Source organism: Tenebrio molitor, chromosome 3 (assembly GCF_963966145.1).
Source record: "Tenebrio molitor chromosome 3, icTenMoli1.1, whole genome shotgun sequence".
In the NCBI taxonomy this organism is placed as follows: domain Eukaryota; kingdom Metazoa; phylum Arthropoda; class Insecta; order Coleoptera; family Tenebrionidae; genus Tenebrio; species Tenebrio molitor.
The window spans coordinates 1,767,793-1,792,683 of record NC_091048.1 but is presented as its reverse complement, the minus strand read 5'-3'; the positions used below and the strand labels follow the sequence as shown (position 1 = coordinate 1,792,683).

Genomic DNA, 24,891 nt, shown 5'->3' with positions numbered 1-24,891 from the left:
TTTGACATTTTTATTTGCGGTGTTGAGTATCGATTCGATTTAAATTTACCGTTTCCAAAAATAAAACATTCCACCGTCATCCGAATTTGCTCAGGTTTAGGCATTGGCCGTTCTAATTTAAATCTAAACGGATTTTAAATTGCCCCTCGCGCTTAAAATGTTTACAATTGGCGGAGGCGGCGAACGAGAAGCACCAAATCAATTCCTGAGATTTTCGACATAATTGGGATCCCATCTGAGACGATTTCCCTCCTCGACGAACTCCTCCAGAAGGTCATTACCGATCGCTCAACGAAAAAATGCCTAATCTCGCTCCCCACAAAAATCTACATCGACTTTGAGAGAATCCTCTACTCGACTGATCGTAAATAATTGAGTTGTATTGGGGTCATTCGTTCCAGATTGGAGCAGGATTTAATTATCTGCGCAATTTTGACGGGGAAGGAATTACAGCCGCGGAATCGAGTCTATGTATATTTTTCATTTAATGAGTCAACTCGGCGAATTATTAAAGATAAGCTGAGATAAAAGGCCAAATTTAATAAAAGCGACGGATTAAAATATTTGTTTCTTGTAACTTGGCCGTTTGCTTTATTCCGAGACGCGGATTATTTTCTACGAGCTTTGTCGAGGTTAATTTCATAAAATATTCACTAATCGCGTATTAGGAGTTTGTTTTCGGGACAAAATTACAGATTCGGCCAGATAAGCGATGTTAAGGGCGAAGACAAATTCCAGTTTAATTAAAATTATTGGGAAGGTGTGAATCGGGCTGCCAGACAAAGTTTTTGCATTAAAAGTTTGCAAGTTTTTAATTCAACTCTCGCTACACACTTAATTTAATCCATTGAAGTTTGCCGGGATTTATCGCCTTTTAACCCACCCAAAAACCATAATTAATTATTTATAACGTTATTGGATGAATTTTGTTGTTGTTCTTGATCAATCGAAAATTAACGCACCATTTTATTAGCCTAGTACTCTCAGAAACACAGATATAGAAGAAGAGTGCACTGCGCCTCCCTCCACCACCCCAATCTAACAAGCTCCGCCCATTGCCATTACTTTTGGTCTTGACAAGCCCAGCCCACTAACCTTGGCCTTGAAACTTACCACCATTCCCTACACTTGTACTTATTTGGCCAACTAAATTTCAGATATTTTGTCGATTGAGAGATTGTTTTTGGGTCGCCTCCGATCTCAGTTGTCCTCCTCCGACATGTGGCTGTTTACACGCATTCGTAAACCCAGCAGCACAGCCAAAATAAATCTCCGGAATCAAGTCAATTTCATTCAATTTCTGGAACGAACCTCGCTGCGGGAAGTGTTTCAGATTTTATTAACCCCTCCAAGGAGATATCCTTGCGCGTTCCGATTCATAATGAAAGTAGTCGAGCTTTATGCCCCTTTGAACACGTCGCAGTCTCTTATAAAAAAAATCTAGTTTATTTAAGGTGCGTCCTTGAAGGGGAGCTGCTCTCCAGAGATAACACCCTGTCACTTGTGTGCATCCACTCGGCTGCGAAACTTTATAACTCGAGCAATAATAGCCTGAGGACGAAGTGTCTTCGACAAGGACGACACGCATCAATTTGTGTTATCGTCGACCCTGAAACCGATCCTGGAAAATATTACTTCAAGCGATGTAATAAATATTCACTCTTGGCAAACAAAAATGCGATCGTTACAAAAAGCACAGTTTTGATTGATTCCATTCGGAAAGAAAATTTTCTCGATTTAATCCGCGATTTTTCCAACTCCAATATTGTCATTTTGCTTTATCAATTTTCATTTTTCATTCGGGTCTGTTCGTGCGTGTAACTGGGCTGTTTCCACACACGCCGCTTTCAGGAACGGCGTGGAAAATTTATTGCTTGGGAGAATTGCGATTTTAATTATACATCGCCTTTATTTATTTCCGCTGCGCGTTCAGGAGATACCTGAAAAAATCATTACCAATCCAGGCGAAGCCCGAACTGCTAGAAACACATTTTCGTCAAATTAATGTCTCGAGTTTGCATCACAAGGAATCGACAAACATAGACAAGACAAGATTTAGTGATTTCTTAAACAGTTTCACAAGTTCAAGCTTGTGGTTGGTGAGACGAGACGAAACGACGAAACTAAGGGAGCGAATCTAGTACCATAACCATTAAATGTTATTTGTACTAGTTATTTAACAATTAATTGTCTGCTTTCAAAACTACCACAAGGTGTTGTTCGTGAAGCATGAGGCGACCTTGGAAAGGTAAGGAACAATTTTTCATTCCCCCCCCCGATGGAGAGCGTGCTGCTGAGGCTTTCCAGAACCTTTTCAGTCACACTGACGGGAAGACTCGGGATGGGTACGTTGAGGATGGGTGCGGAAGGTTCTGCTGCCTTATCTGTGATATGAGACCTGTCCTCATACCACGATGTGATGGTGAAAATTGAAAAAAAACCCACACCAGGTCAGGCAGCCCCGGGATTAGAACCCCGGACCTCCCGAGTGCAAAGTGGCGCGCTATACGCTTGGCCACGATGCTCGGTAGGCGACCTTGCGCTTGATCAAATTTAAGTAGAAGAATGGACTGGAGTGGGGGTCGAATCTGGGGTGAGCAACGGTTCCAATTGGCGGGAACTCGAAGGTCATCGTGTGAACAGTGCCTGGATTGGTTCTTTACGTTTTGTTTCGTAATGAAGCTTGACTAGAATCTATGAGAATCCAGTGATCACTGGATATTCGTCAACAATTTAAATTTTGCGATTTTCTTGATCAATAATTTGTTATTGTCCGTCACTCGCGCTGAAGTGGCAAACATATTAAACGTAAGCTTATGCAGAGAAGCTCTGTTGACTGGAAACTACTTAACTTGTTATTCCACAAACACACGACCTCAAAACACGCCATTTCTTCCGTTAGCCATCGAATAAACATTCAAGACGAGCCGTTTACAAACTCCGCTCAACTAATCTTGAACACACGAAAGGGCGCACCGCGCTCAAATTGAAAATTTCAAGCTTTTTTGTTTATCGAAAGTCAGACCGAGCAAATAAAAAAATGCCAAGTTTGAAAGACGTGGCTTGCCGACGCTCGAGCGTCGACGGGTCGAAATTCAACCGCTTTGCTGAGCTTCAAAGCTATTAACTTCAAGCTCATAGAACGCAACAGCATCGCTAACATAAATAATGCAACGGATCGTTTGCAAATTTTCAAATCAAAGTGGCGACCTGGTGGAAAATATTACACTTTGGCTTGCACCTTCGTCTACGATACTAGAGTCAGTTGTAATGACAGTGAATTATCTACGTCATTAATCTACTTAAAATGAATTACATTTATCCGCTTCCGCTTCATTGCAGTAAACCCAAGAGCGTTAGAGTTTTCTTAACAGTTTTGTTGGTTGCATTATCACAAAAATAACTGATGTGTATTGTACAGGCTGTCTATAAAAGAATGTAGGATCGCAGATGACTCTGGGATTGGAATTTGTCACCTCGTTTAAATTCATGAAATACTAATAACAACCTGTCAAATATTTACAAATTGTCAACACAGAGTCAACTTAACCTCATTTCCGCTTTCGAAGTCCTGCTTTGTTGTTTCTTGCGTTCCTGGTCTGTTTGTTCTTAAAAAAAGCTTTTTCCAAAGCTGGATAATTTCCCGTGGTGTTACAAAGGTATTGTCTTTATCTGTTTTTATATTGAAAATCAGCATAATTTTATAACCTCGCAAAGACTTTAGAAGTAATTACTAAAACTGCTGTCATACTATCAATGAACAAAATATTTTGGGAAATAAGAGAAGATGTTTAGAGCAAGATGGAGGACACTTTGAACTATTTCTTTAATTTTCATTGTTACTTTTTTAACTGAGTCACTGATGGTATTTAACTTCTTCTTAAGTGTACAGTAAATATGTGATCTGTTGAAAGTGTTGAGACCTATCATTTCATAATTTTATTTTTATTTCATTTTCTTTGTAGAGCAACTATTTTGTCGAGATAGGCAACCAGTAAAACCAATCTGTTCTGAGGGTTGCATATCGTAGATAATACTAACATTATTCGATTTCTGGTGAAAGACTCGGCAAACTTTCAACGCCTACTAGGATCCCACATTCATTTATAATCTCTGTATAATCTTATTATGCCAAGTACTTTCAAAAATATGCCAAATCCGTTAGAATATTTTTTCTGAGAGGTTTTCCGTACTTGAATTCTATTCAGCCACTCATTTTTTTTTTCAAAAAGTTTCATTATTTTTGTGTTCATATTTTCCATAAAATTATAACAAAAAAACCTACCAGAACTAAGTATCCAGTGAACAAACATCCATACCTGCAACAAAAAGTCCTCATTATAATAGTTGAAAAGGAAATCTGTTCTTCCAGTTTATTGTATTTTTCAAGGAAACTAAAAGGGCTATGGCTTCAATAGCTCAGAAGAAGCGTATCAAAGAGAGGAATCCAGCTGTGTAAAATTATTTTAAAGCTATTTGCCAGGATGTGTGAAATATTCCTAAAAAGTCTTCCAGGATGAGATTCAGAGGATTAACAAATGGTGCATCCGCAAACAAATTAATAGAGAAGAATTTTGATATGGCGGAATGCAACGCAAATACTGCATATTTGCAGAACGAATGCAAACCCTCGTTGCGAGCCCACCTTTTTGTAAACATTCGCCAAACAAAACTTAAATTTTTTTAATACAAAGCTCATTTAAAAAAGGCCGAATTTAATTCTGAAAGAACGGAACAATGAAACCTTTCATTTGTACTCTAATTGCAGCCACATTTTCGGTGATGTAGCCTGTGGGATTAGGTTATAAAAAAAATCATTAATTTCGTCACTGTTTGCAAGAATAACGCACGAAAAATACGATATCGCTGACGGCCTCTTTTACGAGTTATAACAGCACCTATGTTTTATGAAAATAGGGTGAAGGATTAGAGCTGATTATTATCTGGCAGTTTGTGGGGAATTATGACGCTAAGCTGTCAGTTACCTTTTACCTCGTTTTTATCACTTCTGCTGGAACAGATTTAAACAAAAGGGAAATGTTTCGGGTTGAAGTTAAGTGATCGGTCAAGTTTTACCGCGGGATGAGGGGTTGCTTGGTGCCAGTGACAGATGAAAAGAACAAACATATAAAATGCATTCACGTTGGCACAATTTTGCATTTAATTTGGCAGTAAAGCTGTCTGTTGAATTAGGTTAGGTTTTACTAAGTTTGAGGTTATAAATAGCGTCAATGTCTAGCGCATTGTTGTCAGTTTTACTAGTTTGTGACAGAAGAATACTCAGACATCGCGGGAAATTCAGCAACATGATATGTTCATTTTGATAGGTCCGCATGTGAGGAAATCAGTGTGTCCAACGTTAAAAAAATAAATCATGGCCTCCCATTATGCGAAAACAACGTGAACCGTGTTTACTTGTGTTTTGAAATTTGAAAACCAACAGCACTAATCGCCACTTGACATTTATTTGCATTTAATTAAATTTAAAATTGCAAAACGACAACGTACGAGTGTTTATTTCCTATTTTCGCTCGGGTTCAAATGCAAATATCATTTTTTCAGGGATTAATGCTGAAATTAATTATTTTTGTAGGTCTTGCTTCGTGACTGCTAAAAGCAATTTTCCATTTCATTCAAAATTTTAAGGAAAATTTGTCTGGAATGTGATATGGGCGTAAGAGGATACAGATGGTTTTGTGTCTGGATCAGAAGATTTGCGATTTGCTTTGTTGTTCACCCCTTTATTACCACCGCCATGTTAGAATCTCGAATGGCGTCGTATTCTTTGACATTTCATTTAATATATCTTGACGAAAAATAATTGCACCGGGAAGGTATAAAAAACAATTTTGAAAATCTAAAGCATAGCATCTTGTTATCAATTAAATAATTAAGTACACATTTATTACCAGTAGCACATTGTACAGGGTGTTGTGGAAGCGACAATGAATATTTTGAGTGATAATAAAAGCTACCCATTTGAGTATTCCATAAAAATTTTTTGGAAGAGTCTTCCTTGGGGAAATAAAATAGATTTGATCAGATCAGAGATGAAATTAAACTTCTCGAGGGCACTCGAGTTATATTTTGTCATAACTTAATTTACACTCACTTCTCCACTTTGCACGAGTGCGTCATTTTCATACAAAAAAACACGAATTTTTCTCTGTTTTAGCAATTCTGCAAATCTGGCTACTAAAAAATACTGCATCGTCCGTTGATTATTTAGTCCATGTTCTGTCTTGTTTTTGTTGTTTCAATAATTTAAAAACTTCAACTTTCAAGCCACATGGTTTATTAAAGAATTCTTCAATTTACAATGTTGTTGAAAACGCACTGTGCAATAAAGTACTATTCAAAACAACTTAAATATACAATACAAAGTGAATATTTTAACTATGTTAAATATTTTAAAATACTGCAGCAGTCTGGAAACATGTATAACTTTTATAATTCTGAAATTTTATGGAATCTAATTTTAAAACTGCAAAATACAAATCACTCCCAAAAAGTTCATTTGAACTAAGCAATCAACAATTTTTTTATATAAAAAAAATTAATAGAATATTTTGCAATACAGTACTTTAAAAAGTAGAAATAAAACAAAACACTTTAAATGGTAATTTCTAAAGCTCAGCTTTCGCTTTGCCGACCCTATTACCCTAACTGCTAGTTTCAAGCTTTCTTTATTTGATAACAATCTCACTAGATTCTTTTACCTTGCACGCTTTCAACCCTGTTCTCGTCTGTTCTTTGCAGCTGTCAACAATGATAACCCAACACTCAACAACCCTAATCTTCTCTACACACAAGTAGTGACACTTGAAATTTAATTTTCTCCATCTAATTAAAAGTCTTGGTGATCTGGGATTTACTCGTCGTGCCATCGGGGAAGCCATCAAGTTCTTCTAATATTTATGATTAACGGAGCATTACCCCTTGGAAGCTCCCAGTGTATTACACTTAGTTAGACAATTTTCCGCACAGATAATCCAGTCCAGTGTAAATTAACTCATCAAATAATTTATATCGGATATTGGCATCAATCTGTATTCTCTTAGGTCCTGCAAATTGCGAAACATTCGAGCTGAATTAATAAGCAAACATAATTTTAATCACGATTCTCGGACAAAAAAAATTGATTGAATGAAATTTTTTCTCATTACTGTTTGCGTCACCGTTGACTAGTTTGTCGGGAGCGCTGATTTATAAATTCATGGTTTTCGTGATTTTTTTGGATTAAAACCAGATTTTCCAAATCGCTGCAAAGCTATAAATTTCCGCGACAACCCTTCCACCACTTGCATCACAGAATAAATTAGCTTTGAGTGATTGGAATCGGTGCAAATGAATTTTGATTGATTGGTTTTAAAATTGAATCAATTCAAGAAAAATTTGTTTTGCGATTTTATTGTAATAGTCGTGTTGCCAGAAAGGAAGGAGTTGCGTGTATGCAAGTTGCGACTTGGTAATAATAAAAGGTGAATTTAAAATGAATCCAGCAGTTTAAAAATTGCAATTGTGATTGTGTGTGTTTGCATTGCAAAGAACGCAATTTCCACATCGATTACATTCTGCCAAGGGTAACGACCTTTAAAGTCTTCTTGTACACAATAAGAAGTATTGATTGGACTAATATGATAATAAGACAAGTTTGTCAACGATCAAAATCGATGAAAATGACCGATTTGGAGGTGATTATCGGCGATTTCATTAATAATGGACGCTAATGTACAAGATATTGTAACACAAAAATATGAGGGTAAAAGTTTGAAGAAAGATATTGGTTTTGCAATAAATAGTACACTCTAAAATGTTATTTTTATTGTTTTCAATCAATTGATGCTAAGCCTGGGCGAGCCGACGGATCTGCAAGTCATGCGAAATGGGATAATTCGTGGCGCGCTCTCTACTCTGATTTTTTTCAAGAAAATTTTGCTGCTTACAAAAAATATTCTAAACAGTTTTGCTCTGTCTGACGTAGTTTTCAATACGAATTCTAACAATTGTTACAAGTTGTTTAAGGGGTTACACTACTTTGCCGCCCGGAAAACTATGTGTAAAAATATATTTTTTTTTTTTGGCGCGACTATTAAATACAAAATATTATTTTTATTTTCCGCAAATACATTATAGTTAGATAAACGGATTAAAAAAAAACGAACAAAAAAAATTGAAAAATGTCAGAGATACAAGCCGCTGAGTAGGATCCTGTTTTGAAAATCCTTGCCGATTGTGGAATTTTCTTCAGTGTCGGAAATAGTCCGAAAAATTAAGAATTTTTTTTTCTTATAAAGAAAATATAATGGCTAAAGCGTAGTATGCAGAAAAAAATTATTATAGTTTTTTTTGTAGAAATGACAGCTGCTCGAAAAAACTGATTTGTACAGAAATTTTGAATTTTAAAAATTCATAAAAAATAAACGCAGCATCCAATAAAAAAAATCCTATGCCACATCCTAGATATTTTTATAAAGAATAGGTGGTCTAAATTTCATTAAAATCGGTTAAACAGATTTCGAGATATTTTTTTCCACCAGTTTGAAAAAAATAATTTCGAGAAAAACCCCAAAAAAAAAACAAAGTTCCGCGTACATGTTAAAGATATGAATGTTTTGAAAAATATAAATGTTTTTTTTAGATGTTTCAAAGCTTAAAATATTTTTAAAATATAAATAATAAATGTTTTGACAATCTCAAGGGGTCTAACCCCTTAAACAATGCTTTGGAGTGTAAATTTAGTAAGATATAAAATCATTACTGGTTTATTTTCACCTCTGCATAGGAATTATTTACCTGTTTTTCTAATACAGAGTTGTTATAATGTTTTTAACATCGTAGCCGGCGCAGAAAACCACGCAAATTTTGGATGTGCCGCTAGCCTCGTAGCAGACAGGCTAGTACCGCAGATACGTGGCGGTATTGGCACGGAAATGTGTTAACTGTTATGTAGGAATGTATTTATATCAAGCGGCACACCTAAAATTAATCACCGAGTACTGTGGCCAAACGCCTAGCGCGCTGCTTTATATTCGGGAGGTCCCGGGTTCTAACCCCGGTGCCGCCTGACCAGATGTGGGTTTTTTTCAGAGGTTTCCCCACAGCATCACATCGTGGTATGTCTCATATCACAGATAAGGCGAATGCTGGGTCAGTATTGAACCTCTCAGTACCTACTACCTTCCTTCCGTACCCGTACTCACCGTATCCATCCCGAATCTTCCCGTCAGTGTGGCTGAAAAGACTCCTAACATTAATCGCCCAACCAACTACGATGTTAGGAACATTTATAGTACAAACTTTCTAGTTCTGTGGAATAAAATTGATCTCAGAAGAAAGACTGCGCGATTTGATTTTTTATCAACGATAGTGTAATAAACCACAAAAGCACGCTCAGTGCTCAGTCCCATTTTCAGTCAAAGCTCTCCCCCCAAAATAAAATTTAATACCATGAGGCGAACCTGGTCCAGTAAAATTAATTGTCGAGTAACGAATGCAGAATGTTTTTGTGTGGCGATTAAATTAATAATGAGCTTTGACCGGATACGATACGAAATTCATCTGGAATTCTATGGCCACCTTTATTGCGGTGCTGTCAGATGGGCTGAATTCATTGTTTCTGATGTGAATTAAGCGGAAAATTTGCTTTTGTAGCTTGGAATTAATTAATCAGAACGTTTCCAATCTATTTATGTTTTGTTTCATTGATTCTCTTTGTTCCTGAAGAAATGATATTTGTTGCATTAGACTTAGAACCAAGAGAAAAATCAATCACAAATTGTCATATAATAAACTATTTTCAAAGCAGAAATTTTATTAGTTGTGTCCAACAGTTTATTGCTTTCCACTAATATGGACGCGTTAGCAACTGGAGCGTGAAAATTAATACATTTGTGCCAATCCGGGCAAAGATCAAAGGACAAACATGCACAAATAAATGATGCATCGATAGAGTCCCTGTTTGGATAAATTGTGTCGCTTTTTGCCTGAAAATCAATGACCATAAATCCAGTATAAACCACTAGATAAACATCCCTAATGAGAAAAATAATAACGTAATCGCCCATACAAAATTTCGCGTTTTCCTCCGTGCCATGGATAATTCAAATTCTCACCTTTGTGATAGAAACAATTCAAAGGACTCGCATTTGAATTCGCAACCGCTTGCAGTTGTATTAAAATTGCATCGGTCGTGGTAAAAGCTTCCGTGCTCACTTCAAGAATTCAATTTCTTGTAAGAGTGAGACTTTCAAATTTCGCCATTTTCGAGTTTATATGAAAAAGTAATGGCACCATAACCTAGTCTAGACGGTGGAAGGTCGGAAATTCTTATGCAAAGTCAAATTAGAGATTCCTCTGAGTGCATAGGTGAGTGAGCGTGTTTGTGGAATGTTTCGCGTTTTTGATGGGCCCATCGTAAATGAATTGTGGCGGGATGTAAAAGTTGGATGGCGATAAAAATAAACGCGTTTATTGAGGGTGTAACTCGGGTTTAATGATTTACTTTTGTAGCAATTCATATTATGGTGTTTACGTTTATCGTTATTAAACTCATTACTTTCAGGTAAAATTTATTATATTTATTTAAAGCAAATTATAGGGAATTTACAAAAATTGGATAGTCCCGAGGATCCATTCCTTGATTTATGTAGCCGCAGGCGAATTTCTTTCAAGTTTTTTGGGGAGTGGAGTAAATTACGAGGTGTTGGATTTTCTCATGGACTATGAGTCATACCTGCGCAAACGACGAATATCGGTCTCAAGAAGGCGCTGCGAGCCGACCAGAAAACATCGTCATTCGTTAGTTTCGTCTCTCTCTCGTCTATTTTTATGTATTTGCATTTGAAAGTAGTCGACGTTTTCAGTTTTCACTGGTTTATTGCTCCGCCTTCGCGCAAATATTTTCAAGGTCATAGCCCATGAGAGAATCCGACACCTCTACTCATCAAATCCCAGATACGCTCAGTTGGATACAAGTCAGGATACCAAGCAGGCCATGGAAGGATATCAACATAACGCTCCTCCACGAACTGTGTTGTAATTTATTTTCCTTGAAACTTTGTCTACTGATTTTTTTAGGAAAATTTCAATAAAAATGCTTCAGAACCTCCAGGTCTGACGATTTCAACCGAAGTCAGCACATTTACAATTTTTCCATTTCACCCAGAACAGCATTCAGCTATTTAATCCAAACCACTTGTCCTCGCTAACGCTCCACTAACTGGAGCCTCCTCACAAACGATAATATTTTGTTAGAGTTGTATAAACTTTACATATTTGCTGTACCTTTTCCCCCGATCTTCTCTCCTCCTTTCGCGCTTATCAAATTAAGAATTTTCAAAGAATCCAATCGCGCTGTTACCACCGAATCCAGTCATCTCAATATCGGGTCAGGTATGTTAATAACTTCTCTCTCAGAATAATTCTCTTCAAATGCGACATCATTATTAATTTAATGAAAACGAGGGGGTCGCCACTGACGTGAAATGTTGTTTCGCAAATTTAAGAGGAAAATATGACAGAATCAACACGAGAAACTGTAAAATATGCGACTCATGTCAGGACTTATTTGGCAAAGTGTCGCTCCGGCTAAATTTGTCTCTGACATCAGAAAATTTCTGTTTTATTGAAGACGCAGCAACTTATCCAATAAAACAGGTAAGTTGTGAGCTTACACTTCAGTAAATTGTGCAGAGTTGGGAAAATAGGCAAAAACTGAAAAGTGCGCACTAACGATTTGTCATGTCTCGAATCGAGAAGTTCTGAAAAATACACAGTTTTGTAACGATCTTAATTAGCAAGTTGTTAAGAGAGTCGCGTTAATTAACTGGATCGTCTAATAACGTTCAAGTGTTGTTTTCCATTGTTGCGAGCTATCGACACCGGCGAAGTTAATTCAATTACTGTATAGAAGTAGTAGTTTGGTGGCCAAGCGTTGCTTAAATTCGCATCAAACACGCCGAAAATTTGTTACAGTTGGAAAGTACGAAGAGTACAAGTATGAATTCTGCGCCATTTGTCGGATATTATCCGGAGGAAATAATATTTTCTTGAATAGGACAGCAGATTGCGAGGATGAGGAACACTGGTGAGATATTTGATTCGACTGTTGATGCATCATGCATATTACATCTTGTAAAATGATGAAAATATCTGGGAATGTAAATGTGGAGCAAATTGGCTGGTAAGAAGGAGTGGCTGAGAATGAATAGAATACATTTTTGTTGAACGTTATTTTTTCTATTCTGACTAGATTGGGATTAGAGAAAATCACTTTCAAGTAAATTTTCAAAATATAAAAATAAGTCATGTGTTAATTATGAAGGGCCACGAAGATCATATACTCAATTTCTTACTGCAAAGTCAATACTTGACCTAGGTGAAACAGCTCAAGGCTATTTTTATACCATCAAATATGTTGCTTTATGTTATGCTTACACTATTCATTGTTGTACTTTGCCTTCCCATATTATTTATGGTATCACAATGGATATAAGATGAGACGTCAACGAGAAATATTTAATACCGTACATCGTGTCGAGCGTCACATTTTTCTTACATGAAAAGTAATATTCAACCATATTACAAAATGTGGGAAGAGTTTTTTATTCGTTCAAAATATATCTACGATGTTTATAAGGGTATTGTTGATGTCCATAGTTGCATAGTTACATTTTTATGTAAAAAAAGTTGTAATCAAGAAAGCAGAGTAGAATGAAAAATATATGTCAATAAATTTGTGCAATTTTCAATAACAAAAAAAAGTGTAATTTAACCAAAAGGCAAACCATTGCCTTATCAGCAACATTGTGGTCCTTCGAGCGCCGGATACATCAGTGCATAAATCGTGCAAATCGCAAACAAGGAAGTAAAGGTAAGTGGTCTTCTTTTAACTGTGTTACTTCATCTGTACAATGGCTGAACTCACTACTTTATTGAGACAAAGAGGGCATGTAAAATCAAAACTAATTGGTCTCAAACGACTAGTTGACAGAATTTCAAGTTCCGAAGCAAAGGAAGAAGATATATTCGAGTTAAATCAATATTTAATCGAAGTAGAAAATCTTATTCGAGAATTTGATGAGTATCATATGAAGATTATTCTTAAAGTAGAAGACAGTGAAATTGAAAAGCAAGTGGAAAAAAGGATACAATTCACAGCGTCGTATCACAGAACCGTGGCGATGGCAAAAAGAATAATAAATTCTGTAAATCAAGCTAATATCATTACAGACGCTGATTCCAGTGTATCAATAAATCAAAATAATGCCATAAATGTCGGTCAATCTGTGCGGTTACCAAAAATTGATATACCCAAGTTTAATGGTCAATACGACAATTGGTTAGAATTTAGAGATACGTTTTCGGCTCTAATTCACAACAATACAAGTGTGGCAGAAATTACAAAATTTCAGTATTTGAGATCCTTTTTAGTAGGAGATGCAGCTCAAGTCATCAAATCATTGGAACTTTCAGCAGAAAATTATGGTGCAGCATGGATGGCAGTTGTTATGTGAAAGATATGATAATCGAAGATTATATTGATTGACAACCACATCAAAGGACTTTTTAATTTAGAAAAAATCACAAAGGAATCTGCTTCAAAAATAAGAAAACTTATTGACGATACTTGGAAGCATTTGAGAGCACTGGTATCGTTAGGTGAAGATGTCTCTTCGTGGAATACGTTGATAATCTACATGATTACTACGAAGTTAGATAATAGAACCAGTCGTGAATGGGAACAATACAAAATCACAAAAGAATGTACCACTTTAAATCAGTTCAAAACTTTCCTTGGAACTCATGCAAACTTATTAGAAACCATAGATCAAAATGAAGCAGAAAAATTCAGAACAAATTTCAACAATCCAGCAAGGAAAGAAAACAAAACATTTATAACATCCACAGAATCTAGTTGTCCTGTTTGTAATGAACATCATGCCATATATTCATGTCCAACTTTTCTCAATTTAGATATCAATAACAGGATAAAAAAGATCAAAGAACTGAAGCTATGTCTTAATTGCCTCAAAGGAGGTCATTACACCGCAACGTGCAAATCAGGATACTGTAAACAATGCAAAGGCAAACATAATTCCCTTCTTCATTTACAAAAAAAGGAAGTTGGAACAACAGTAGACAATTCGGCAAGTACGAATTCCACAACCTTTGCGTCATATTCAGAGCACAACAGCTATGTGATGTTACCAACAGCCGTTGTTAACATCAAGGACAATGAGGGAAATTATAAAGAAGCCATTGCTTTACTAGACACAGCATCACAATCGAGTTATATCAGCGAAGAACTTCATAAAAAATTAAACATTCGAAAGTTTGAAGACAAAACGGTCGTTTCAGTCATCAGCGATATGAGTCTTACAATTTCAAGCGCATGCACCGTAGACATTCAGTCCTCAAATGTAAAATTTGGTTTTAAAGCAAGTTGTTTGATAGTTCCTCAAGTGACAAGTTGTATGCCAACTATCAAACTTGACACATCCAAGATAACAATTCCAAGTCATATCAAGTTAGCAAATCCTCGTTATTTTATACCTTCAAAAATTGATCTACTCATAGGTGCAGATTACGTGTGGGATTTATTTTGTGTAGGAAGAATAAATCTTGGAAAGGATGCTCCGATACTTCAAAAGACGCGATTAGGGTGGATAATCTCGGGTCCTTTACAGATGAAGACATCATCTAAAACAGTACACTGTCATTTCCTACAATCAAGCGATATCCATACTCAAATGAAACAATTCTGGGAAATAGAAGACATCTCCAGTACTCCATTAACATTATCGAAAGAAGATCAGTTAACAGAAAATCATTTTGTTTCAACTACAAAAATTCATGAAGATGGAAAATTCATCGTAAAAATTCCATTAAAGGAACCATTAAGCAAACTAGGAGATTCTTATGAAAAGGCAAAAGCACGTTTTTTATCACTAGAAAACAAACTTCAAGCGAACCCTGAGTTAAAAGGGAAATATTTTGAGTTTCTTGAAGAGTACGAAACATTGGGCCACATGAATTTATGTAATGCAAATCATTCTGGTGTAACATATTACATGCCACATCACGGTGTCTTGAAACTAAGAGTCGTATTCGACGCATCAGCACCTACGACTTCGGGATATTCCTACAAAGAGTTGGTCCTACTCTTCAAAATGATATCTTTTTAATATTACTTCGCTTCAGAAAATATACATATGGATTATCAAGCGACGTTCAAATGATGTATAGAATGATATGGGTAGATCCAAGTCAACATTTGTTACAACGGATTCTTTGGAGAGCAGATCCGTCTAAACCAATACAAATTTATGAATTAAAAACGGTGACGTATGGTACTACATCGGCACCATATTTAGCCATTAGATGTATGCTTGAAATTGCAAATCAAATAGAAAATGAACAACCAAACATCGCCGAAATTATCAGAAATTGCTTTTATGTAGATGATTATTTAGGAGGAGCTGATGACATAGAATCTGCACAACAAATATGTAAGACTCTTACAAATGCATTGAAAACACGGGGATTAATTCTGAGAAAATGGGTCTCAAATGATCCAACAACATTAAAGGAATTGGACCCAACTCTTTTAACTTCAAGCATGACTAATTTAGGCTCAGATGCAAATACAAAAACTTTAGGTATTCTTTGGTCACAACAAGAGGATGTTATCAAATGCAAAGTGTCAAAGGCACCATCAACAACCAGATGGACTGAAAGGTCAATATTGTCTTGTATAGCTCAAATTTACGATCCGCTTGGATTATTGAGCCCATGTATCATACAAGCTAAGATAATGTTACAAAAAATTTGGTTAGAGAACCTTACATGGGACGAATCTCTACCTAGTAATATCTTCACTGAATGGAGAAAGTTTCACAGCGAACTCAAATATTTACAAGAACTTTCTATATCAAGACATGTTTTAATTAATAATCCAACAAGATTAGAACTTCATGGATTTTCGGATGCATGTTTAACTTCTTATGGAGCTTGTATTTATATAAGATCTGTCAAGGATGAACAGGTAGTTGTACGTCTCTTGTGTGCAAAATCAAAAGTTTCACCCTTGAAAGGAATGACAATTCCGAGACTTGAATTACAAGCAGCTTTGATGTTAGCTAAATTAGTAACAAAGGTTCGTACAGCTTTAACTATTAAAATTGATACAACAATTGTATGGTGTGATTCTACTATTGCATTATGTTGGATCAAAAGTGAACCACGAATTCTCAAGACATTCGTGAGTAATCGGGTGAGTCAAATTCAAGACTTGACAGAAAACGCCCTGTGGAGGTATATTTCTACAAAACAAAATCCCGCAGATTTAGTGAGCAGGGGAATTAGTCCAAGACAATTAGAAAATTTAAGCGTTTGGTGGAATGGACCATCATTTCTTTCCGAATTGCATTATGAATTTCCCCCACAACCTCAAATTCAAGAAGATCCAGTTGATTTCAAAAAAGAAGTTCGCACAGTAACGCTAATGTCAACATCCCAAATTGAAAATAGAATTCCCATCGAAAGGTTCTCCAGTCTGATCAAATTGAAACGAGTTACTGCTTATTGTTTAAGATTCGTAAATAATATGAGAAGAAGTAAAGAACAACGTCAAAATGGACCTTTAACGTTAAACGAAATTACAACGGCAACAAACGAATTAATCAAAATTGCTCAGAGGGGATCCTTTTCAGAAGAAATCAATCAGCTAGAACAAAATAAGCCTCTTCGAACTAAGAGCAAACTGTTATCGTTAAATGCAGGACCTTTCATAATAAAGGATCGAAAGGGGCGAGGCTCTAAAACATCAAAATGTTATTTATGTCTTTTTATTTGTTTTGTAACAAAGGCAGTACATTTAGAGCTTGTCTCAGACATGACTACAGAGGCCTTCATTCTTGCATTGCGACGTTTTGCATCGAGAAGAGGAATGCCTCAAGAAATAAATTCTGACAATGGAACGAACTTTCAAGGTGCAAAATCTGAACTTGAAGAGTTAGGAAAATTTCTCCGAAAGAATGAAGACGAATTAGTGCAAGCTTACGCTCAAGAACAATGCAACTGGAAATTTATCCCTGCATATTCCCTTCACATGGGTGGCCTTTGGGAGGCAGGCGTTAAAGCGACTAAATATGATTTAAAAAGAGTTATGGGTTCAACCATTCTAACATTTGAACAATTATATAGTCTCATTGTACAGATTGAAGGTATACTAAATGCAAGACCACTTTCCCCTTTAACACCATCGCATTTTTTAATTGGTCGATCTCCATCGTATGTTCCCGATTTTGATTTCACCCATTTACCAGAAAATCGTCTAAATTTATACCAGCATATTCAGTACATGACGCAACAATTTTGGAAGAGATGGCAGATTGAGTACATTTCAGAACTGCAGCAAAGACGCAAGTGGAAATCTCAGTCAAACACCATCTTAGCGGTTGGAACTTTAGTCATCAATCATCATAAAGGAAAACCAAGTGCCAGTGAACCAGTGGAAGCTTGGACGAATCCTTCAGTTGCATCCAGGTCCAGATGGCATCACGCGTGTCGTTACCATTCAATTCAAGACAGGAATCAGCAAACGAGCTGTGACAAAAATATGTGCATTGCCTAATTTGGGTTTGTCGGAGTGATATTAAGTGAGTGCATTATTATGGCCTGTCTTTTTTGTTCAGTTTGTTTATTGAAGTGCTATTGTTTAGATTAGAGCTGCGTGATCTGATGTCGGAAAAAATATGTATTAATTTAAGTTAATTACATAATTGTATTGTTCGTTTTGAAAAAAAAAAAAAGAATAGGTTTTTTCTAGGCGGGCGGCATATGTTGATGTCCATAGTTGCATAGTTACATTTTTATGTAAAAAAGTTGTAATCAAGAAAGCAGAGTAGAATGAAAAATATATGTCAATAAATTTGTGCAATTTTCAATAACAAAAAAAAGTGTAATTTAACCAAAAGGCAAATCATTGCCTTATCAGCAACAGGTATGAAGGGTATGGTCAGGCATGAGACTCGAAGGAAATGATAATTTATTCCCATTAATACATATCAAGCTTTCTGGTATGGGAAAACCTCCGAAAAAACCACACCTGGAGTGTGGCGGTTCACGGGTTCGAACCCCGGACCCCACAAGCACTAATCTAGCGCCTTACGCGCTAGGCCACGGTGCTTGCTGATCATTATGATCTCAAGGGTAATGTAAGTGTGGTGGTGGGCGTGGTCTGATATGTCGGTAACAGCGGTATTTGTAGTTGTGGTGACGCTCTTTTCAGTCGAATTGAATTTCAAACAATGACAGTGAGATTGTCAAAGTAGAGCCACCAACTTTCACAAAGCATCTTATCTGTTGATTATCCTTTCACAAAAATATCTAACAGTAACGGAGTGGTGTGAACTACTTAAATTCAAACAAAATTATATGTTTTATATTTTTTTAAATCTCTAGTGCACTGTTTCAGTATTAATAATTTTAAAATCGTGTACACTACACTACACTCGCTTCATGTCAACATAAAACAAAATAAACATTTGCACCATTTATCACCCTTTTGCTTTAATATCCGAGTCAAGAAACACATAGACTTAATTTTGAAACTCACATTTCAACTTCAGATTAATTTTTCATCTGCAACTTCGTCCCTGTTTTTAACGCACTTAATAGATCGATGCAACCCGTTGGAAAAACTCGTCTGTTTAGCAATTTGATAAGAAAAACTCTCCCCTATTTACAAGCAACTTCATTAATAATCATGAACACAACTCCGTAGCGTGTTATTAGAGCGAAAACTTTCCTGCTGGACTGAAACGAAAATTACCGATTTGCTTAATCGAGAATAACGTTCTTTATGACAGGTTAAGACATATAGATGAGCAATTTGGAATTGCCCAATGAAGAATTAATTAACTTATCGAGCTCTGTGAAATGGTAAAAATGTTTCAGACAAAGATACAAGTTTGTTCGAGCAGAATGAACTAGTTAATTATTCGGGAAATTTTCTGAACAAAAACTAGTTCTCTTTAGAAATTTAACAAGACGTCAATAAAACGCAAACACTGCTACTTTTTAATAAGAAGTTAATGGCTTTTTCCACATTGCAATTTAACTTTCCGAGTGATAATAAGTGTTGGTTAGAAACTTTTGCGTAAGAGCAATTTAAAAATTTTTCAGGCTTAAGGTTAGTCTAGTTGTAATATCACTGGTTATCCTGTAACCGCTTTACATGTCATTTTTTTTTTCAAACATTCAGGTACGCTTATTGATGTTATCGAATTTCTATAAAAAAGTTCGGTCACAACTGGTTATACTCTGACCCGCAACTCCCCTATTATTACTCTCCTAATTATTTTGTTTTGTTCGTTTTGCGTTAACGCAATGCTGGAAAAACAAACCGGAACGTTTTCAGACCGTTGAAAAGCGCTTCCCACCGACAGTTTTCGCAAACAAATATCAACCGACGCTGTTTTCTGTGCAAGGTACAAATTTACTCGTTTCTTGCTGTTGTATTTTTGGCTGAAGCGTGGATTGTTGCCGTTGGCTTTAATTGTTATTTTTGCAAAAACGTTGAAATAACAGTTCACACAATGTTTATAAACTGGTGCACACTTTTTTGGCTGGACGGTGTGAAAGTAGAGTTTGTCCATTAAAGTCGAAGCTTGAAGCTTTTTAACATCTATGACCTTGATTTATACATCTTATACGTCTCGACGATCCTTGGAAATAAAAATAGTATGCTGGGAACGATAAATAAATCTTCATAATTAGAGTTTTGAAAAATAAATCCAACCAGTAGATACTATCAAAAAATAATTCAAATTCAGTGGTTCTGATGACCTTGATTTTACTGTCTTTACTAAAATTTTCTCAAAATTAACGTATCAAAGTATAGAACTAGGAAATGATATTTGGAACGACTTATGCAGGTTTTTATAACGTACTAATAGTTTTATGAGGGTTGGAACGGTTGGGACAGCCCATTGCTGTCGGCCGTCATAAATTACTCAAATTATTTAAGGTTCATAATTGGCCGAATTTAAACTTCTGCAGTTTTTTTCAAGGGCTATGGTTCAATCAATTTGTTATGGAAAGAATCAAAATTCCTGGTACATATTTCAAAATTTCGAGTACTACAAACGTTCGGAGCGTGCCGAAGCGACCGAAATCAGATAGTAATTTTTGAAAAATGAAATCCGGTGGTGATCATGGAATTCTGAAACGAAGGAGGAAATGCCGACCGACTTTCTATTTAGAGAAAAAACATTTTTGTCAATATTATTTGTGTGAAAGTAAAACTACACTTTATTTACAAACCTGTCATGTCGTTGCTGTATCGTCTGTATTATTTATTCTAGAATGGACAATAGCCCTGTTCCTATAATATATTTAAACAAATCCGTGTTCATTTGTTCCTGACAAATATGAAAGGCAACCTATTCCAATGTTGTGTTATCCTGTTTTCGTTGAACTCAATCGTGAGCAAATAAAATAATTTGTGAAGATTCTCTTTTCTAGAAAAGTTGTAATCTACATTAGTGTTTTTCGTCAATTTAATTAATCGCCACAAATACACAAAAAATCAGTGTTTTCCGCTTGTATTGTACATTTTCCACTAAAATCCAAACTGACAGATTTTGAGCTGACCTGAAATATGTTCTAGTCTGGCTAACTAATTTGTGTTTAACCAACTCAACTAAATTCTAGTTGATTATGAGATAGTCATGAAAAAAAAACTGAGTGGGTTGTTGGAAAATTGTTCTTACAGCTTACAGTGGAGAGAAAATTTAATTTTGAAGGCAATTCTGCAGGTTTCTAGGAGCTTTGAAGTTTAATTTTGCAAACTAGATATTGTGTGGGTGAGTCTTACACAAACCTAATGAGCAAAAACTGTGAGAGAAGTTTCCCTGAGGAGAAAAAAATTAAATTTGAGAGTTTTCATCTGATGTAAAATAAATCTTTGGCTATCAAAACAATCTTAAAAATATTAGTTTTGAATGACAAAAAGCGTATTTGTACTGCTACAACAACACAATCTTGATATTTTGTGGAAAATATTCCGTACCAAAATACAAATTAACGTTTTTCAGATAAGATGTGATAAAAAATGTCAAAGTACATATACTGTGAACAAAAAAGGGTATGTCTTAACTTATTTCTGTTTTTGCGAGGACACGAAGCCTACGATGTGGATGAACTTGTTTTCTACCGTCTCATTTCACTTTTCTCTAAATAATTCTACAGTTTTCCTTATAACTTGGTACAGGTATTGGATTCTCTCATGGGCTGTGACCTTGGAAATATCTGGGGCGCAAAGGCAGAGGGACAAACCAGTGAAAAATCTGTAACTGAAAACTACTCTACTTTACATGCAAATAGACGAGAGAGAGGACACTAACGAATAACGATGTTTTCCGGTCGGTTTGTAGCGCCTACTGAGACTGATATTCGTCGTTGCGCCGATATGACTCATAGCCCATGAGAAAATCCAACACCTATAAGTGTCATCATAAGAATGGCTGGAAAAAAAGACGGGCCACATTTGGTTTACGAAACCGCTTTCGCTTTCTGTGATAATTTGGCAGTGCAATTAAGTCAAAAAATTATAACAAATTTATTTGTGATAGAATTTAGATTTTTTCTCTTTCGTTGTCCTCAGCATCTACCAATTTGCACAAACATGATATGGCTGCTTAACTGTTGCTCCTTATAATGTGAAATCACAAACTGCTGGTCAGAATATAAGAAACTCTTTCAATTTATAATGTCAACGTTGAAATGCTCTAGGGATCAACGGTCGAACTGTTTTTATTTAGTCTCCAAAGCACACGCTTGAGTGGCATAACACGACGTAAATATTCCATTTGTAAATAAAAATTGTATTCCATTATGAATACAATGTAAAAAGAAATTGTGGTGAAATGAATTCTGTAAAATTAAATCAACATTTTGTGCTTTAGAATCCTGAAATTAATTCTTGAATTACACTCGAACTTTTTTATATTTTTCTGTTTTAGCAACTGAAGGACTATTACCTTGCAAAAATTTGTCTCGAAAAACTGACACTGACTCTCAAATTTCTAAGCGACAAGCTTTCGTCCAAAACAGAAAATTATTTAATAAAAACAAAGCTTTTGTGTACTCAAAGTCGACAACAACAGTCTATACTTCATATTTCTTTATTTCCGGTGTAATATTCATGGTCTTTAATTCCGAATTCAGCAGGATTTGGTTTTGCATAAATGAGACAATTAGAGATATACATATATGCAAACCACGGTCATAATTATGAATTGCTTAAAACTTCCACCACAGTCTGCACGATAGTCTTAATGAGCCATGATTTGAATGCACTCTGCATAACACTCTTGACAAACACCAGAAAGTTCTAGACGAATAATTATTACTGCACACAATTCACAAACTAACCGTAATGGGTAGGTACTTATTTTGGTCCAAGTAAGAGTTGGACCTCAATTTCTTAAAACTAACACCCAAGAGATGAAGCGAGTGTGTACTTGCTTCAATTTACATAAAGCAGATAGAAAACATGGTAGAAAATACGCCCAGATGGAAAAACATCTTTAAAAAACCTGCATCTGTTCAAGACAAACCTGGGATTCGAACCCAGGACCTCTTGAATGCAAAGTGGCGCTCTACAGACTCCGCCACAGTGCTTGGCGAGTATTAGGTTGTTACCTCAGCATTATAAAAGAAAATCAGCCTTGATAAAAAGGAAGAACTGATTCACCAATCCAAGTTAGTGTTAAATGCGCAGGCGTTAGACCGGATATCTGACCTATCGCGCATTTGGCGCCAAGATATCTCGAATTTGAAAATACATATGCGTCATGTGCGAGATAAAATAGAACTGCAGCTGTAAGACTTGCATCATTTTAGCAGACACTAGGATAAATTTGATTTTTGGAAAAGAGCCTGAACAAATATTTTATTGCAGAAAACATTAGAATCATTTTTAGATTTCAATTTTTTCCACCTCTTACCTTTAATAAAATCCACGGCCATCTCCAGCCCATAAGTGTCCTTATCGCAGTCGTCCAAAATATGCGCCCCCAGACTGATATTCGGCAGGAGCGGCTTGGCGGCAAAGTTCAGCCTGTCGAGGGTGTACAACATGGCCTCCAACGCTTGTATTCCCCCTTGCGGCATGACCGGCCCACAGGTGTAAGTGTCTTCGCGCTCGTGCACCATCATCAACCCCCCCAGCACCAAGTCCCCCTCGACCACCGCCTCTTTTTTCACCGGCCACGGAATATCCCCGTCCACCTCGTGGTGGTGGCGGAGGCGGTGATGCACCGACGAGTCCGCAAGATCGATCTCTTTGTAGCGAGGATAGCGATGGTTGATGCGGTGCTTGTGGTGGTCGAACACCGACCACTTGCAGTACACCGCGTTTAACATCAACGTTAAATACAAACACAAGACGTTCATGGTTGCCACAGTCGGTCTACTCCGTCATTAAGTTCTTCTGGAATGTCAAAAACAGACGCGGGGTTTCAACTGTTAATACCGTCACGATATTGATCCAGATAATGTCAGCACGTCGATATTGAGAGCAATTACGCTGTACGCTTTAGTATTTGTGCTAGGTGAAGGGGTTACGTAAGATTATGAAAATGTTGCTGCTAATTAGTCCAATTACGGCTGCGAAGAAGCAATCTAGCGGAACTGTTGGAAAATTCTAGTCTACGTAAACAGAAACCGTCTATCTTACATGAAACTAATTGGATTAATTCTCTCGACTCGATCGGGATAATATTCCGATTATTAGTTGCATAACTTTGATCCATCCACTCACTCTTAACCCCTTTTACAATTTTAAGACAAAGCGGTAATGCAGTTGGAGGCAATGCCAGATGGGTATTGCGGTTTCTATTAAGCTGTGAAAATGGTGGAAAATTTTGCGGAACGTTGATTGAACACCACAGTAATGGATTGCGAAGAAACGAAGAGGGCTGGAAGAAATTAAACGAAATTGTTCCGTTTTGCGAACTTAACTGAACAAAAAGCTTAGGTTGCTGTGACTGACCCTCCAATAGTTACTTATTTGTATATCAAGGTCAAAAATATCCATCTTTTCGTCCGGCTGTGAATTTTCTGGCCGAGGCGCAGCCGAGGTGCACATAAAAAATTTTAAACGACCGCACGAACTACAAAGCAATCATTGGAAAAATTACAAATTTATTTTGTAAGTATCTCGTTTTTCAAATATGTAGATATATTTATTAATAATTTTCTTTACAGTATTTTTTTCAGCTTGCCATACTTATTTACATAATTTATGATGACAGGACAATTATCGATTTTGTCGGTCTCGTTGTTAGCTTACGAAACAGACCAACAGATGGCGCCACGGCCAGCGTCCGAAAAAGAGTTACTTTTCGTCCGCTTGTGAGTACGTAAGATTACCGTTTTCACTAAGGATGCCTAAAAAATAATATTCGAACCTTTTGATTTGATTTTTGAAAAGAAAATTCGCGCCAAAATTGTTTCAATATTTTAGTCGGTTGAGAACGCGACGCGCAGAATAAATCTCGTGTAAAATAAAATCAAAAACACACTCTACTCGTTTTGTGGAGAACAAGTTATTTTAGGATAATAAAAACTGAGGACTTTTGTTAGCTCGCGCCGAGGACGCTTGTTTCAGCTCTCGCAAGTTGTTAAATGATTTCGACAAAGTATCACTCGGACACTGTTCTAACGAATAAAGTTTTTCCAGATAAGAGACGCAACTTCGGCTGGGAAAATCTCGGCAAAAAAATTAAGATTCTTTAGTGATTATAACGAGGAACCTGGCTTAGGGCCCTTTCCTGTCTGTCTGAAGCACCGACTCGCTGATTAATTACTTGGCAAAGT

General features: G+C 36.4%; 1 protein-coding gene across 2 annotated transcripts in view; it reads right to left on the bottom strand.

Annotated features, from left to right (window-relative positions):
- LOC138125273 (metabotropic glutamate receptor 2-like) overlaps positions 1–24,891 on the bottom strand; it is a 180,773-nt gene that overhangs the window by 104,526 nt on the left and 51,356 nt on the right. Inside the window, exon 2 of one of the 2 annotated variants that reach the window (XM_069040518.1) lies at positions 23,019–23,503. The exons of the other annotated variant lie outside the window; for it this stretch is intronic. Coding sequence (XP_068896619.1) covers positions 23,019–23,466 — 448 coding nt within the window. The 5' untranslated portion in view covers positions 23,467–23,503. The remainder of the gene's footprint in view (positions 1–23,018; positions 23,504–24,891) is intronic. 2 annotated transcript variants of the gene reach the window in all.